At 47.4% G+C, this 12,998-nt stretch overlaps 1 protein-coding gene across 3 annotated transcripts; it reads right to left on the minus strand.

Annotated features, from left to right (window-relative positions):
* Positions 1–1,014: 1,014 nt before the first annotated feature.
* On the minus strand, positions 1,015–12,055 carry egfl6 (EGF-like-domain, multiple 6). 3 transcript variants are annotated; one of them, XM_010884375.4, is made up of 13 exons: positions 11,662–12,055; positions 9,281–9,387; positions 8,893–8,985; positions 8,289–8,408; positions 8,055–8,174; positions 7,481–7,615; positions 7,259–7,381; positions 6,455–6,523; positions 5,671–5,901; positions 2,872–2,946; positions 2,695–2,790; positions 2,215–2,477; positions 1,015–1,820 (listed from the first exon to the last, which is right to left on the minus strand). In XM_010884375.4, exons 1-13 carry the CDS (start codon positions 11,733–11,735, stop codon positions 1,713–1,715), a joined length of 1,614 nt encoding a protein of 537 aa, XP_010882677.2. In that variant the 5' UTR covers positions 11,736–12,055; the 3' UTR covers positions 1,015–1,712. The 3 variants fall into 3 exon arrangements, with proteins under 3 accessions (XP_010882677.2, XP_010882676.2, XP_010882678.2); XM_010884374.4 differs by having other exon boundaries at positions 2,872–2,949; positions 11,662–12,054; XM_010884376.4 differs by lacking the exon at positions 6,455–6,523 and having other exon boundaries at positions 2,872–2,949; positions 11,662–12,054.
* Positions 12,056–12,998: the final 943 nt, after the last annotated feature.

Raw genomic sequence — 12,998 nt, forward strand, 5'->3', positions numbered from 1 at the left:
GTACGAAGTTCACCGTCATCCGCGAAGTACGTTCATGTAGTACTATTTGAGATTGGGTCTCAATTATAATGCACTTACAACTAAACGGTGTGGTTGTTTCACCTAGCTCTTTTAAAACGTATGAACTATAAGCATATCTTATTTAGAAAAGTAAGATGAATGAAATATTATCTTACGAAATAATGTTTTTACATGTATTTACAAAAGTGCCTCAGCGCAAGATTTAGAGTTATTATTTTATAATGGTAACCGTTTAAAAAGGTGGATTCTTTGCTACTACTGAATGACGAACATTGACTGATTTTGATCTGCATGAGCGATCATATTACCAAGTAAATCTTTTTTTTTATTTATTTAGTTGTTGTTTATTCAAGTTGGGCTAGCCAGACAGCAATATTGTAGGGCTGAGAGACGGTTGCTGTGAGGTACGTGGACGAAGCGAGCCCCTGACATGGTGAAGTAGTCCGTTCTTGGGGCAAGTGACATCGGTGGATTTGTTATCCCTCACCGTGTTCGGCTATAGCTGCCCTGGATAAGAATATCTGCTAAATGACTAAAATGTAACTTAGTTCACAGGTGAACATTCTAGTCATCTAGAAATCTGTCTCAAGATTCACAGTGCCAGGAGAAAGTCGGGAAAACTGAAATGCTGCAACCAGGATTTTATTTAAACCTGATAATGTTTTGGGAAGTTTCTATAATTTAGATTTAATAACCACCACAGAGAGACTGAGAGGTGGACAGAGTTGGATGAGAGCGTTCTAGAGACCGTTATCCCTGTCATGGATGTCAAAGGGGCGACTGGGTTGAAGCAGGCTGAGACCATCCCACCTAGTTGGTGCTACATCCCTCAGAGTGACGTCCCATCTCTGATAGCGGTACGATTTCTATCTATTAAATGCATACATTTCAGTAAATGCCAAATTCATTTACCAATATTATGGTAATGGTTTTCTGATTACAAAAGTAGGAGTTACTAGTTCCAAGACAATGAGAATTAAATATGAACAGAGCCATTATAAAAACATTTTTATGTAATACAATACGAAAGCATGATTTACAGCAGTTATACATTTGTTACATACAAATAATATGATCATACAAACTTAGTAACCTTCAAGGGAAAGACTTCTTAATGAATCCAATATTCATATTTCAGTTGATGTAACTCTGTTACATGTCTTAGGATGTCATTTTTCTATTTTGTAGCTAAAGATATTTAAACATCACTTCAAAAATGCAAATAAAACACAATACATCTTGTTTTTGTGGACACTTTGTTGACAAATCTGTCATATCTTCACATAAAAACTGTGCGAAAATAGTTAAAAGCATTCTTTTGTTAAAACATCACTGCATTTATGTGGTGGAGCATTTATTTGTGGACAGGACTTTTTTTTTTATCTTGGTGGCCCTTGAGGGAAAGCAGAGACTTGTAAACTTGCAGAAATCCCTCCACATATCAATGCTCAAACTCTCAACTGTGCAACACTTTTCCATGTAGACTGCTGAACAGGCAAACATTCTGCAAATACAACCGTTCCCTAACACTTGTTGAACATACAGTACTGTGAATAAAAAAGATACCCTTATTTTCGGGTTCATGAAGATGTGTTCGCCTTATGTAAAGAGCAAACTAAAAGTAGAGAAACTGCCACTAACTCTGTCTCTGAGGTGTGTCAGAAATGAACAGGTTCACCAAGTGGAGTGGTCTAAAAGATGGTGGTGTCTTCCTCCTGACAGGAGCCTGAGGTGAGAACCACGTTGTCCAGTCCAATCTCTCCACCGACTCCAGTCCCACGTTCTGCTTCAAAGATGATCTGCGGAGTGAGAGCGAGGTTATTAAATGTTCTGGAGGCGGGGGTACTTGCAAGGCGATAATTAAATGAAAAAGCTCTGTAAACACTGGCCTGTTGAATCTAGCATTTACAGAACACACAATTATCTCCTGACACAGCATGATTCCATAGATCCATTTCTGTGAGCCCATTGATGCAGCAGGAGGGCCGCGGGTAGGCCAAACTGATGGGTTGCATGTTCGAATCCAGGAGACAACAAGTCAAAACGTATTTTCTATTATGTCATTCAGCCCTGGGCACTGTGTGGCAATTTGCTCCTGCAAATCTCTATGGATAAGAGCGTCTGCTTAACAGTTAATACGTAAACACACGTGCATTTCACGATCCAGGCATCTGGAATGGAATGGTTACTCACATATTCCGGGGCCTGTTTCTTCCAGGCCACGGTGAGAAGTTCTGTCTGCCAGTCCTGGCCTCGGCTCCGGCTCTGCTCCCAAACCGGGTAAGCGTTGTTGTTGAGCAGCACACGCAGCTTGCCAACGTTGCTGCCCACGAAACGGTAGTTGAAGGTAAGGCAGAAGGCACCCTGCTGGGCGCGGTGGCTGAGGAGCAGCTTTAGCCTGGCCTGGTCCTGCTTCTCCCCCAGCTGGCCACTCATAGCCATGTAGTATTCCATACCTGAGGGGGTGAGACCAAAGACGTTTTAGTGAAATCCTGGTGAGAAATGGATAGCTAACAGCTATTTGGGAATGCGGGGGTTAAAGGGCTGCAAGGAGCGTTTTCCTCGAAGAGTCAGACAATCGTCTATTTATAATTTTTTTCCTTGTAAGTCTTTGTGTGAATTATATACATCTACACATCACATTTAACGAAACACTGTTCATAAGATGTGTACCGTTTTCATGATATGACACGCTCCAGTCAAAGCTGTCGGCCTTGTCCTGAACCCACTCACAAGCGCCCTGATCGAAGTTGCAGTCCATGATGAACTCTGGAAGATACAGTCATACGTTATACTGCGCACAGGAATTATTATGGTATGATACTCAGACCGTGCAAACGTTAGGATTACCTTCCTGCGCTGGAGCTACTTCAAACTCTTTGACCTCTGTTGCAGGACCAAACACTGATTCAAATTCTTCCGGGACTGCTATGGGAATGAGAGAGCACTGTTAAGAGATGGTCCATCAAATGTCAAGATTATGTTTACTTTAGCAAAAAAAAAAAAAGACAAATAATAAATATTACAACAGGATATCAGTGCTAGGTTATTATACATTTGTTGGCTAAACAGATTTTGCTTGGTATTCAAGCACATTGGATGGGGTACAGGATATCTGCTTAAATTACAGGGTATTTTAATTCATATTGAATTAACCATTTAGAAGTACTGTAATATCATAATTTTTTTACATAATCCCCCCATTTATGGTTACCAAAAGTATTTGGGCAATTGGCTTCACAGCTGCCTGTTATTATGCAGATGTGTACAGCTCTTTGGTAAATTTAACAATAACAAAACGAAAAAAGCGCTGGTTAGCTGAGCAACGATAAATCACCTAATTGGCCAAGGTAGACCTCTATAGTGTATGACCAAAGAATGCTCACTGTAACAAAGAAAAAATACTTATGGACTGCATCGTACTGTAATGTCTGTGTAAAAATAAGTAATTTTAGTAGCAAAGCATTCCTGTGAAGATATGTGATCCTTGACAATCTTCCATACCATTATGCAGTTGATAGATTTCCCCTAATAAAACAAAAGCCAGTCAGGGGCTTTTACACATGCAAGTGGAAGCCTGCCCCCCCTGAAGCACCGTGAAGCTCTCAACTCCCCCGACCTCCCCCCCAGTCAGCGAGCGAGACAACCAGATGTACAGCGGCTTTGCTAATTGAACCTGCCCAGTCTCAAAGGAATGGTGTTTAAGGGGATTTAAGGAGCTGATGAAAGACCCTCTCTGTTAGCCAGTCAGGTCAGTTTGCTCGACAGCTGTTCACAGAGACGATAATAAAAGGCTTGGTGTCCCTGCACCATTCTACCCCTCTTGCCTCCCTTTGCTTCATTCATCCTCCTCCCCCCTCCCACTAGTGGACTGACTATAGGAGTATGGGAAGCCTGTGAATTTCCCAAGGAGCTCACATGGCGGTAGAGTGAAATTCCTCCCCGGAGCTGATGGATGTCTTGGGGCTTGTCTCCTCTTGCTCTCGCCCCCCCCCCCCGGACAAAGGCTGAGGCTGCTGTCAGACTTGTTTCCATAAGTAGATCAGCGTAAGGTTACTAATGTCTAAGTTACGTACCACAAGGGATCCTTTCTCCACTCTGGTACTGGTAATAGTAACACAGGCACCTTATGTACGTGTTCTAGCCCAAGAGCTGGTTTTTTTCATGCTTTTACGTGCTAATTCTCATGCTGTTTCTACATTATATTTCTGTACTACAACTAAAATGAAAATGGCCTTCTCTCAAGTGTTTTTACCTGCTTGTCCACCTCCAATTTGGGCCCATGGCTAGGGTCGGTTAGAGCTCTGGTCATGTGGGACCATTTGATGGGCTGGGTGAGTCCACCTGCCTCCCACACATGCTGTGTTGGACTGTTACATATTTTAACAGCTGTTTTCTTGTTCTTAGCCTCCCTTCAAAGGTCAGTTCACAGGGCAGAAGTGAAAGAATATGTACATGGAGTAGTTACTGAAGAAAAGGCAACATTTAAACAGTAACTTGGTTCGTTTTCGCGGTTAGGGGAATTCACTCTCCTGCTTCAATTTACTATATTTACATCCAGCACAGGCTAATGAGCAGCCGTCTCGTCCTTCAGCAACACTAGCTACTTTTACCTCACAGGATGTGATGGATTTACAGCATGTGAAACTAATATGCTAAACAGATGCAATTCTCTCCTGACTGACCAGAGCCTTTCATTGCGAGCCAGACGGACTAGTGCCTCGAACATGAAACAACAGGCCAAGACCCCGGACACACTCTCAGGTCTGGGGTTTTGAACTGACCTTTGAAAAGTAGAATGGTAATCCCCAAGCTAACGTTGCCCGACTGGTTGACGCTTTGAGATTTCTTAAAGGACATTACGCGTCACGTGTAAGGGGCTCCATCCAGCCGTCTAGTCCAGCCAACAGTAGGTCTTCCAAATGAATACGAAGCACTCCTCAGTCCCTGTCAGTGGATCGCTTGATGGAAGTACGCTAGTTTACAAGACGTGTGTGTGTGAACGCATGAGGAAGTTCAACTGCGGGCCTGAGATTTTGCCCGGCATTTGTCTCCATAAATTCCCCTTGGTCTGTAAAAATGTCCAGCGTGTCAGCAGGGCATAACCGCTAGAGAGAAGGGGCGGGCAGGGTTAAGGGTTATGAGGTTATTGTAGGCTCCCCTCTTCCTCCCAGGCCAGATCACAGGGCACTAACTGTAACCCTGTCTCCTGACGTGGCCTGGCTACTTGCTCTAAAGCATCCTTCTGAGTGTCGTTAGGGCACTGTATGAAATGTGTAACCCTCCTGAACTGAGTGAAAATAATAATAATCCAATGTGTAATATACAGTAAGTAATTTAGCAAACACATTTACATATGCGTGCGTCCAGAAATCAAATCTCACTGCCTGTTCTGCTGTTGCCATCGCCATGACTGACCTACACGGAGCCCGAATACCATGTCCATCACAAAATGCTGTCCGTTTCGGAGTATTTGAAACAATTGGAGGATTGTACTGTTTTTGAATTAGTAGCCGGCCTTACCAAAGCATGGGTGGTCTGAGAATGCCTGTAGGTTCAGATCTGGTGTGATAAGGTGATTTTGGGAGCCCGGCGTAAGCAGCACCTAGGCGGATTAGTGGGAAGCAGTTAGCGGGGAAGGTTGCTCACCGAAAACATCTCCTCTTCGTGTGTCATCTTCTTCTTCTTCCTCCTCTTCCTCCTCCTCCTGTACAGGGGAAAGGTCGTCCTGGCCACCGATGTAGGTTTCCCCGTCATAGTCGAAGGGCTGCATGCGGACCTGAGGGGCGGTGGTGACGTGGGGCTCAGGGATCACGTTCTTGATCTGCTCGTTGTCCACCTTCCCCGGGAACCTCGGCCTCACCAGGGAGTCTGGGATAGCTGCAGGAGAGGGAAACCGCTAAGACCTCGGCAGCTCCTGACACCAAAACCCGCTGGGGCTGCACGTCCCAGGGGGTTATAACGCCATTGTCGTTCACGTGGACCATGAAGCCAAGCGACCCAATGTTCAGTAATGTCAGCCGTTGAAACGTGTTCTTAGTGACTTACCGCTTCACACTGAAATACCTTTGACCCTGATCACGTGGTCAGACATGGCCGATCAGCACAGGGGAGACAGACTGGAATATCATGCTCCATGCACGGGCAGTGTGACTGCCTACAGATACAGTGACATGTGCTTGTCTATTTGCTCATCAAAGAGCCTGAAAGGGTTTCATGCTCAGTTCTACACGGCAGCTCAAGCTGTGCATGATGCGGACACGACATAGCCAGCCCTGAGGTGAGGGACAGGGCGGGGTTTGGGGAGGGGTTAGGGGACATTGGGAGGAAGGATTGGGTTCAGGACAGTGGAGGGGTTGGGGTCAGGGCAGGGCAGGGCGAGGTGTGAAACAGAGGAAACGGAGAGCTTTGTTAGATTCCATACACGTCTCACCATTGAGGAAATGATCATCTGCACTGCCTTTGTCTCCCTGGTCCCAGGAGCTTTGATAAAAGGGCTTGACTACAGAAACATAAAGATAGTTTACTCAAAGCCCTGTGGTCTCAGCAAACCTATCATATCACCTCTGCTACGTCAACAAGCTCCTAAAGCCTGGTTCAAAGTGCACTGTAGCTCACCTGCTTACAGAGGGAGAGACAGACAAACAAAGAGAAAGGTAGATGGACAGACAGAGAGAATGACAAACCGAGAGACAGGGAGACGGACCAACAGAGAGAATCACAGAGAAATGGGTAGATGGACAGATATAGAGACAGACCAATGGAGAGGCAAGTAGATGTACACACTAAGAGAACAACAAACATAGAGACAGGTAAACGGGCAGACAGAAAGAGCAACAAACATAGAGACAGGTGGACAGACAGATGGTCAGACAGAAAGACCTCTCCTTTCCTCTTTCCTGTTCTTGGTAGAACAGCAGATATTTACACAGGTGTGATTTCAATCAGTGTTTCTCCCTGTGTAACATCTGTAGAGTGCAGAGGTTGCCTGAAAACAGGAAACCATCTTTGGCAGCGCTCATGTTTCGCTGATGTTTTAAGAGCACAGATGAAATATGCAATCGTAAAACACAGAAGAGCGTTCGTGGGAGACGTTTCACGCTGGTATCAGATACAAGCTGTCCAGAAATAATAATAATTAAAAAAAAAATTATGCTATCTAATTGTGTTCCTTTTCACACCAATGCCGTTTTAAACATGAACATTTTGATCGGGACAGAGTGACGGAGGTTCTTACCAGAGCATTCAAACCCACTTCCCCGGAACCCAGGCTTGCACTTGCACTTGTAGGAGCCCGGAGTATTCAGGCAGACGGCTTGAAGGCTGCACGCGTGCTTGTCGGCCGAGCACTCATCGTTGTCTGAAAGAAGGGCATGAGCTCATGTTGAACCCTCGCTGCCGGGTCGCGCCTAGCGGCAGCATTCCTTTTTTTTGCGCGGGAGGGATTTGGGAACCTTACCTGCGCAGTCATATTTGCCGTTCACGTACTTCAGGTCGTAGCCGTTCTGGCACTTGCAGTAGTAGCTGCCAAAGGTGTTGACACACTGCCGGTGGTACGGGCACAAGCTCTTTCCTGTCGCACATTCGTCAATGTCTGCAAGGGGCCATGCCGAGAGGGACAGACAGAGATGCATTGTTAGTCTTTCGGGCGTCGCAGGGTTCATTGTTCGGCGCGACACCTCTCATTCCTGACTGACACTTCACTTGAGCGCCTGAACCGTGACTGACTGAAACCGTTTTGTGGAAAGAAACACAATCCCATGTTGTACAACCGGCACCTATAATGTGGATGAAGAAGGTGTTATGTGAGAAGCCTTGAGACGAAGCAGGAACGCGAGACCACATAATGGAGTTCTCACAGGGATTTGACGCGGCGGACCCCTTCTTTTGTGAGCGGCGTCTGCTAATCTAAGAGGTGGAGCCTTCCAGCGAGAACCTCCACAAACCCGCTCATTAGGGCCAAACGGTGTCAGGGGAATGGGGTTAGTGCGTCCGCGCCGTCAGTGTCGGTGGTCCAGGGTGTTGGTACTCACCCACGCATGTCCTCTCATCTGGCCCCAGCTGCAGCCCTGAGGACGGGCAGAGGCAACGGATTTCCCCCTCCACTTCCTCACAGCCATACTGACAGTGGGCCAGGGAGCATGTCCTGGAGTCTGCACACACACACACACACACACACACACACAGGGAGTGAACTTCCTAAATGCCAGCAGAGGTACACTAGGGGTTTTCAGAGGGAATATTAGCAGGAGGCGATGGCCACTCACTGACACAGGTCCCGTCCGGCATCAGGGTGTACCCGTTCAGGCAGTAGCACATGTAGCTGCCGTGTGTGTTCATGCAGCGGTGCTCGCAGGGGCGCGGCTTCAGACCGCACTCGTTCAGATCTGAGCAGACAAAAACACACGTGCCCCCCTCAGTGGTCTTCTTCAGATCACGTACAAGTCGGCAAAACCATGCTGAGAAGTCTGTGCGTCTTAAAAGGTGTCTAGATATTGTCGTCAAGTGATCTATTATGTTTGGATGGAATGGAATACAAGGATAGCCCGCGTTGAACCCAGTCACCCCACTGACCTTGGTCGCGCTGAACCCAGTCACCCCACTGACCTTGGTCGCGCTGAACCCAGTCACCCCACTGACCTTGGTCGCGCTGAACCCAGTCACCCCACTGACCTTGGTCGCGCTGAACCCAGTCACCCCACTGACCTTGGTCGCGCTGAACCCAGTCACCCCACTGACCTTGGACGCGCTGAACCCAGTCACCCCACTGACCTTGGTCGCGCTGAACCCAGTCACCCCACTGACCTTGGTCGCGTTGAACCCGGTCACCCCACTGACCTTGGTCGTGCTGAACCCAGTCACCCCACTGACCTTGGTTGCAGGTCTTTCCGGTGTATCCAGAGTAACACTTGCACTTGTTGGGGCCGACACACTCTCCATGCTTGCAGCCGTGGTCGCACTGAGCTGGTGAACCATCCAATGAGGGAGATACAACCAACAGAAAGAAGTATTCAAACAGGTACATTGACGCAAAGTGAAATAACAGTTTTGACCTACAGGACGTGCATGCTGGTTTTGTGCGTGACAGTTCTCCTGCAAACAAGAATAACAAACATGCCGAACTGTGGAGAACAATTAGGATTCTTCTCAGTTTCACTCTTAGTTTTCCGTTCGTTGCCTATCAGAATGTGACAGAGTCAAATACTAACCCCTAATACGAACCTAACGGAAGCACAGCCTGTTCTGTTGAGAGGCCTACCTTCACATTGTCCTTTGATGTTCTTTTTCCAGCCATAGCAACACTCCTGCCTCCTTCCATAGCGACACAAACCTGGCTGGCCGCCGCTCGGGACTTGTCTGCGTTGCCTACAAACATGGACGACAGGACGGTGACACGAAACTCCTGTCAGTTGAATGACGACAGCTACTTGATTGAGGAACGATACCGTGCATTAGACGAGTACAGGTGGTTTCATCATACGGTCTTGAACATAACTCTGTAATGGGTTGCGGATAGAAAAACCAATTCCACACAAGTCGCAGTGTTTAAGCTGCGAACGGAGCAGAGAATTGGGCCCTTACCACGTGCCCTGTGTGCTTCTGGTGACGATCGGCTTCCGCAAGGTGTTTCATCTTAGGTCTCTCTTACTCTTTCTCAAACAACCCTTGGGGCACCTTGGTTAATCAGGGCCTCATAGTGTGGAAAATGAACAGGCCAAGTCCCCCCCCCCCACACCCCTGCTGGATCCTTCCTATTGGAAGAGAAGTGGGGGGGGGCTTCCTGTGGCGAGCAGGCAGCCTGACAGGATGTAGTTTAAAGACGTGAAAAGAGAACGTTACACCCTCTTCTAACACTCCCTAGAGCCCCAGCAGTGTAAGATGAAAACCTCAAGTACCTACTTCCTGAATGTTCGTGATCCCCCATCTGATTCCACTCAAAGTTATTCCCGAGGACCAGGGAAATGAGCTCCGTAAGGGATTGTGTAGCATGTGTGTTTTTAAGCTGTAAATTGGTTTAGGATGCGTCACTCAACAGTCAGGGAGGAACGTCATCTCTGACTAGTGAAACGGGATATCACATTGACGTTCAGCACCTTTATGGCTGCAGTGTGTTGTCTGGGAGCCCTCTGGCAGTTAGTCTGTTCTAATGTCTCCTAGACATCCTATGGACATTTAAATGGTGCAGATAGCAAATGGGAGATGAATGCAGGGGATAGCAAAAAGCCTTAATCCCGGTAACTCGGCCAAATCCTTTATTCACAGGTGTTTCCATCTTTCAGATATTGGAAGGGAAGATGAGATTTGGCCTACAGACTTGCTGAACATTTTGAAAGAGAGAGGTGGGAGCTGTGCATTCCAGTTCCTATTTCGTCTCTTAAAGATACAGTTGGTGATTTTTAGCCACTGGTTGTAAAGGGGCACCGTCAAGCTAAAAAAGGGTTCCCTGAAATCTGTGTACAGTATAATGTGATGTATGTGCCAAATGTATGCGCTATGTCATCAAATGTGTGCCCTATGTCATCACATGTGTGCCCTTTGTCATCAAATGTGTGCCCTATGTCATCAAATGTGTGCCCTATGTCATCAAATGTGTGCTCTATGTCATCACGTGTGCCCTATGTCATCACATGTGTGCCCTATGTCATCAAATGTTTGCCCTATGTCATCAAATGTATGCCCTATGTCATCAAATGTGTGCCCCTTTCAAAACCGTAATGGCATGGCTAACTGAGGTCTCATAGCGATTCTGCACATCTAAACAAGATATCACACTTCAAGCCGAAATGGGACGTTTCAAAAATTATTTTGTTATTCGCAGAAGTCTGACTGTCAGACGGCATCTTTAGCACCTGTGAGCATAGACATTTATCGAGCATCTGACCAATAATGCGAGACTTCTGGGTTAACCAAGGCTAAGTGCAACCTTTAGCCCGGTGCGTCCTTAAATATCCCAGATGTTTGGCATTCTGGTGTCTCCGACATTGGCTTCCTAAAAACAGCCTTGGCTCCAGGGGGACTGGAAGAATCTGAGACCTGGTGGAAATCCACCAGAATAGCCCACTGCAGTAGAGGGTTACGGGCTGCTGAAGTGTGACAGGTGTCCTTCGGTGATTAACAGCTGCTTTGCTACCAGCCACATTTAGATGACCAGTTTTGGCCAAGGAGTAGACACCCTGAGAGTGTATGTATGGCAGTCACCCATGCGAAACGGAACTAAAACACAACTCTTTCCGTATAAATGTCACGTGCCTTATTAATTCAAGACGCATGCTGCTGCTGATGGGGAAAGCAGCTTGGCGAATCCGCGGTTGCTGTAAAAGCGAAAACGTCTTTGTCGAAATGCATTTAAAACACGTCCGACATGCGAGCGTGCGTGGCCAGAGTGGCAGCTCAGTAGCCGTTAGGGGTGTCTTCTAGGGGTGGTGGCAAATGCTTTGGCAGAGCCGTTTCCCCCCGACGTTACAGTGCACAGACTGTGTCCCCTGCCACCCGGCTGATTCGCAGCAATTCACACGGATCTTTACACCTGCTGCAAGCTTCTGCGTTAACCGCCGACCACACTTCAAGCACGCGACCCCGGTCGACACTGTACGGACCCACCCGCAATAACTGTTATTGATTGGCTGAATGCTCACTCACCTGTTGACCTCGGCGCTTCCAGAGGAAACGCAGAGCAGGAGGACGAGTGCACCAATCCAGTGGAGGAGCTGCATATTTCTGAAGGGCTACGGCTCTCCTGTCTTCTCCTGTTTTCTCCCCTCTCTCTCGCTTGCTCTGTCTCTGCCTCTGTTGTTCGCCCCCAAGGGTTCTCTTACTCCATTCAGTCACGCTGGCGTCCCGGGAACAAGTCTCATTTGACTCCTCAAAGAAGCCTCTCTGGTTGCTTCTCCAGCACACACACACACACGCGCGCGCGCACCCGCGCACACACACTCTCACCTCTCTGTTGCTCTCTCCTGATAGGACCTGTGTCCCTATGTCGTGCCCTCCTTCTCCTGCTCCCCGTCGCTCCCCCCTCCCACTTCTGTTTCTCTCCCTCCCCCTCCTCCTGCTTTCTCCCAGTCTCCCACCCACTCTGCTACTCTATATATGTTTTTTGGGCTGATGTCCTAGAGGCAGGTTGTGATTAAAATGAGCGACACCGGAGTGTAAAGCCAGAGAAGGCATCAGAAGTGGTGAAGAGGTGGCGTCGGTGGTGGCGGCTGTATGAACGGGGGAAGGCTACAGACAGATGCCGTACCTCCGCCAGGAAACCCAAACTCACAGCGCGTTGGGAAAGCTAATCCGGGGTCATGTGATCAGTGAGATTTTCCAGCAATACGTCCCCCCAGAAGGAGCATAGTCTGTGATCAGCTTTGCAGATGTACTTAAGGGCAAATACCTTAGTGTTAAAGCACTTAGGGAACCAGTTGAATAGAATTCGTTTTGATGTGTTATGTACCAGAGACCTGTGGACTCATGCCCGGCTCGTTGTAGCGGGATGTGTCCGATTCTTTTTACGCAGAATGATTGTCCATTGTTTAATGATGATACCACTCCTATACTGAAATGTTCCACCCATTTCTGATTGTCAGTTGTCTTACTGAGTGTCAGTTGTCTTAGTTGTCGTCTGTTGTTTTACTCTGGTTGTAAATGTTCCACCTATTTTAGCCGTGCCATGCCCGGCTATAGTCCTAGTTGGTGATTAGCTGGATGTCCTGTGTTAATTGTGGAGTCCAGTCGTGTCCCGGCCTGTCGTGTCCTGGCCTGTCATTAGGAGTTACGCTGCCTTTTGATGTCCTTCTCATCACCGACACCATGAAGCCCTGCTCTTATGAATGCTGTTACCAGGAGAAGCTAGACATGCAGTCATAAAATCCCCCCATGAGTTAGCAACCTTTCTGAGGGAACTCTTAACATCTGGTCCAGATCAGGCAATGCCCTCAGTATACACAACAAGGTTGTTGCGGGGATATTTAAGTGTCGGGTTTTCCTCT

Source organism: Esox lucius, chromosome 20, assembly GCF_011004845.1.
Source record: "Esox lucius isolate fEsoLuc1 chromosome 20, fEsoLuc1.pri, whole genome shotgun sequence".
Taxonomy (NCBI): Eukaryota; Metazoa; Chordata; class Actinopteri; order Esociformes; family Esocidae; genus Esox; species Esox lucius.

What these genes read in the sequence shown, in the direction of transcription:
- egfl6 (XM_010884374.4), bottom strand. Translation starts at nt 11,735, where the DNA reads ATGCAGCTCCTCCACTGGATTGGTGCACTCGTCCTCCTGCTCTGCGTT. An exon ending in AGATGAGAGGACATGCGTGG is followed by an intron (nt 7,616 to 8,054) that starts GTGAGTACCAAC and finishes GGCCCCTTGCAG; the next exon opens with ACATTGACGAATGTGCGACA. An exon ending in AAGTGGGTTTGAATGCTCTG is followed by an intron (nt 6,524 to 7,258) that starts GTAAGAACCTCC and finishes ATGTTTCTGTAG; the next exon opens with TCAAGCCCTTTTATCAAAGC.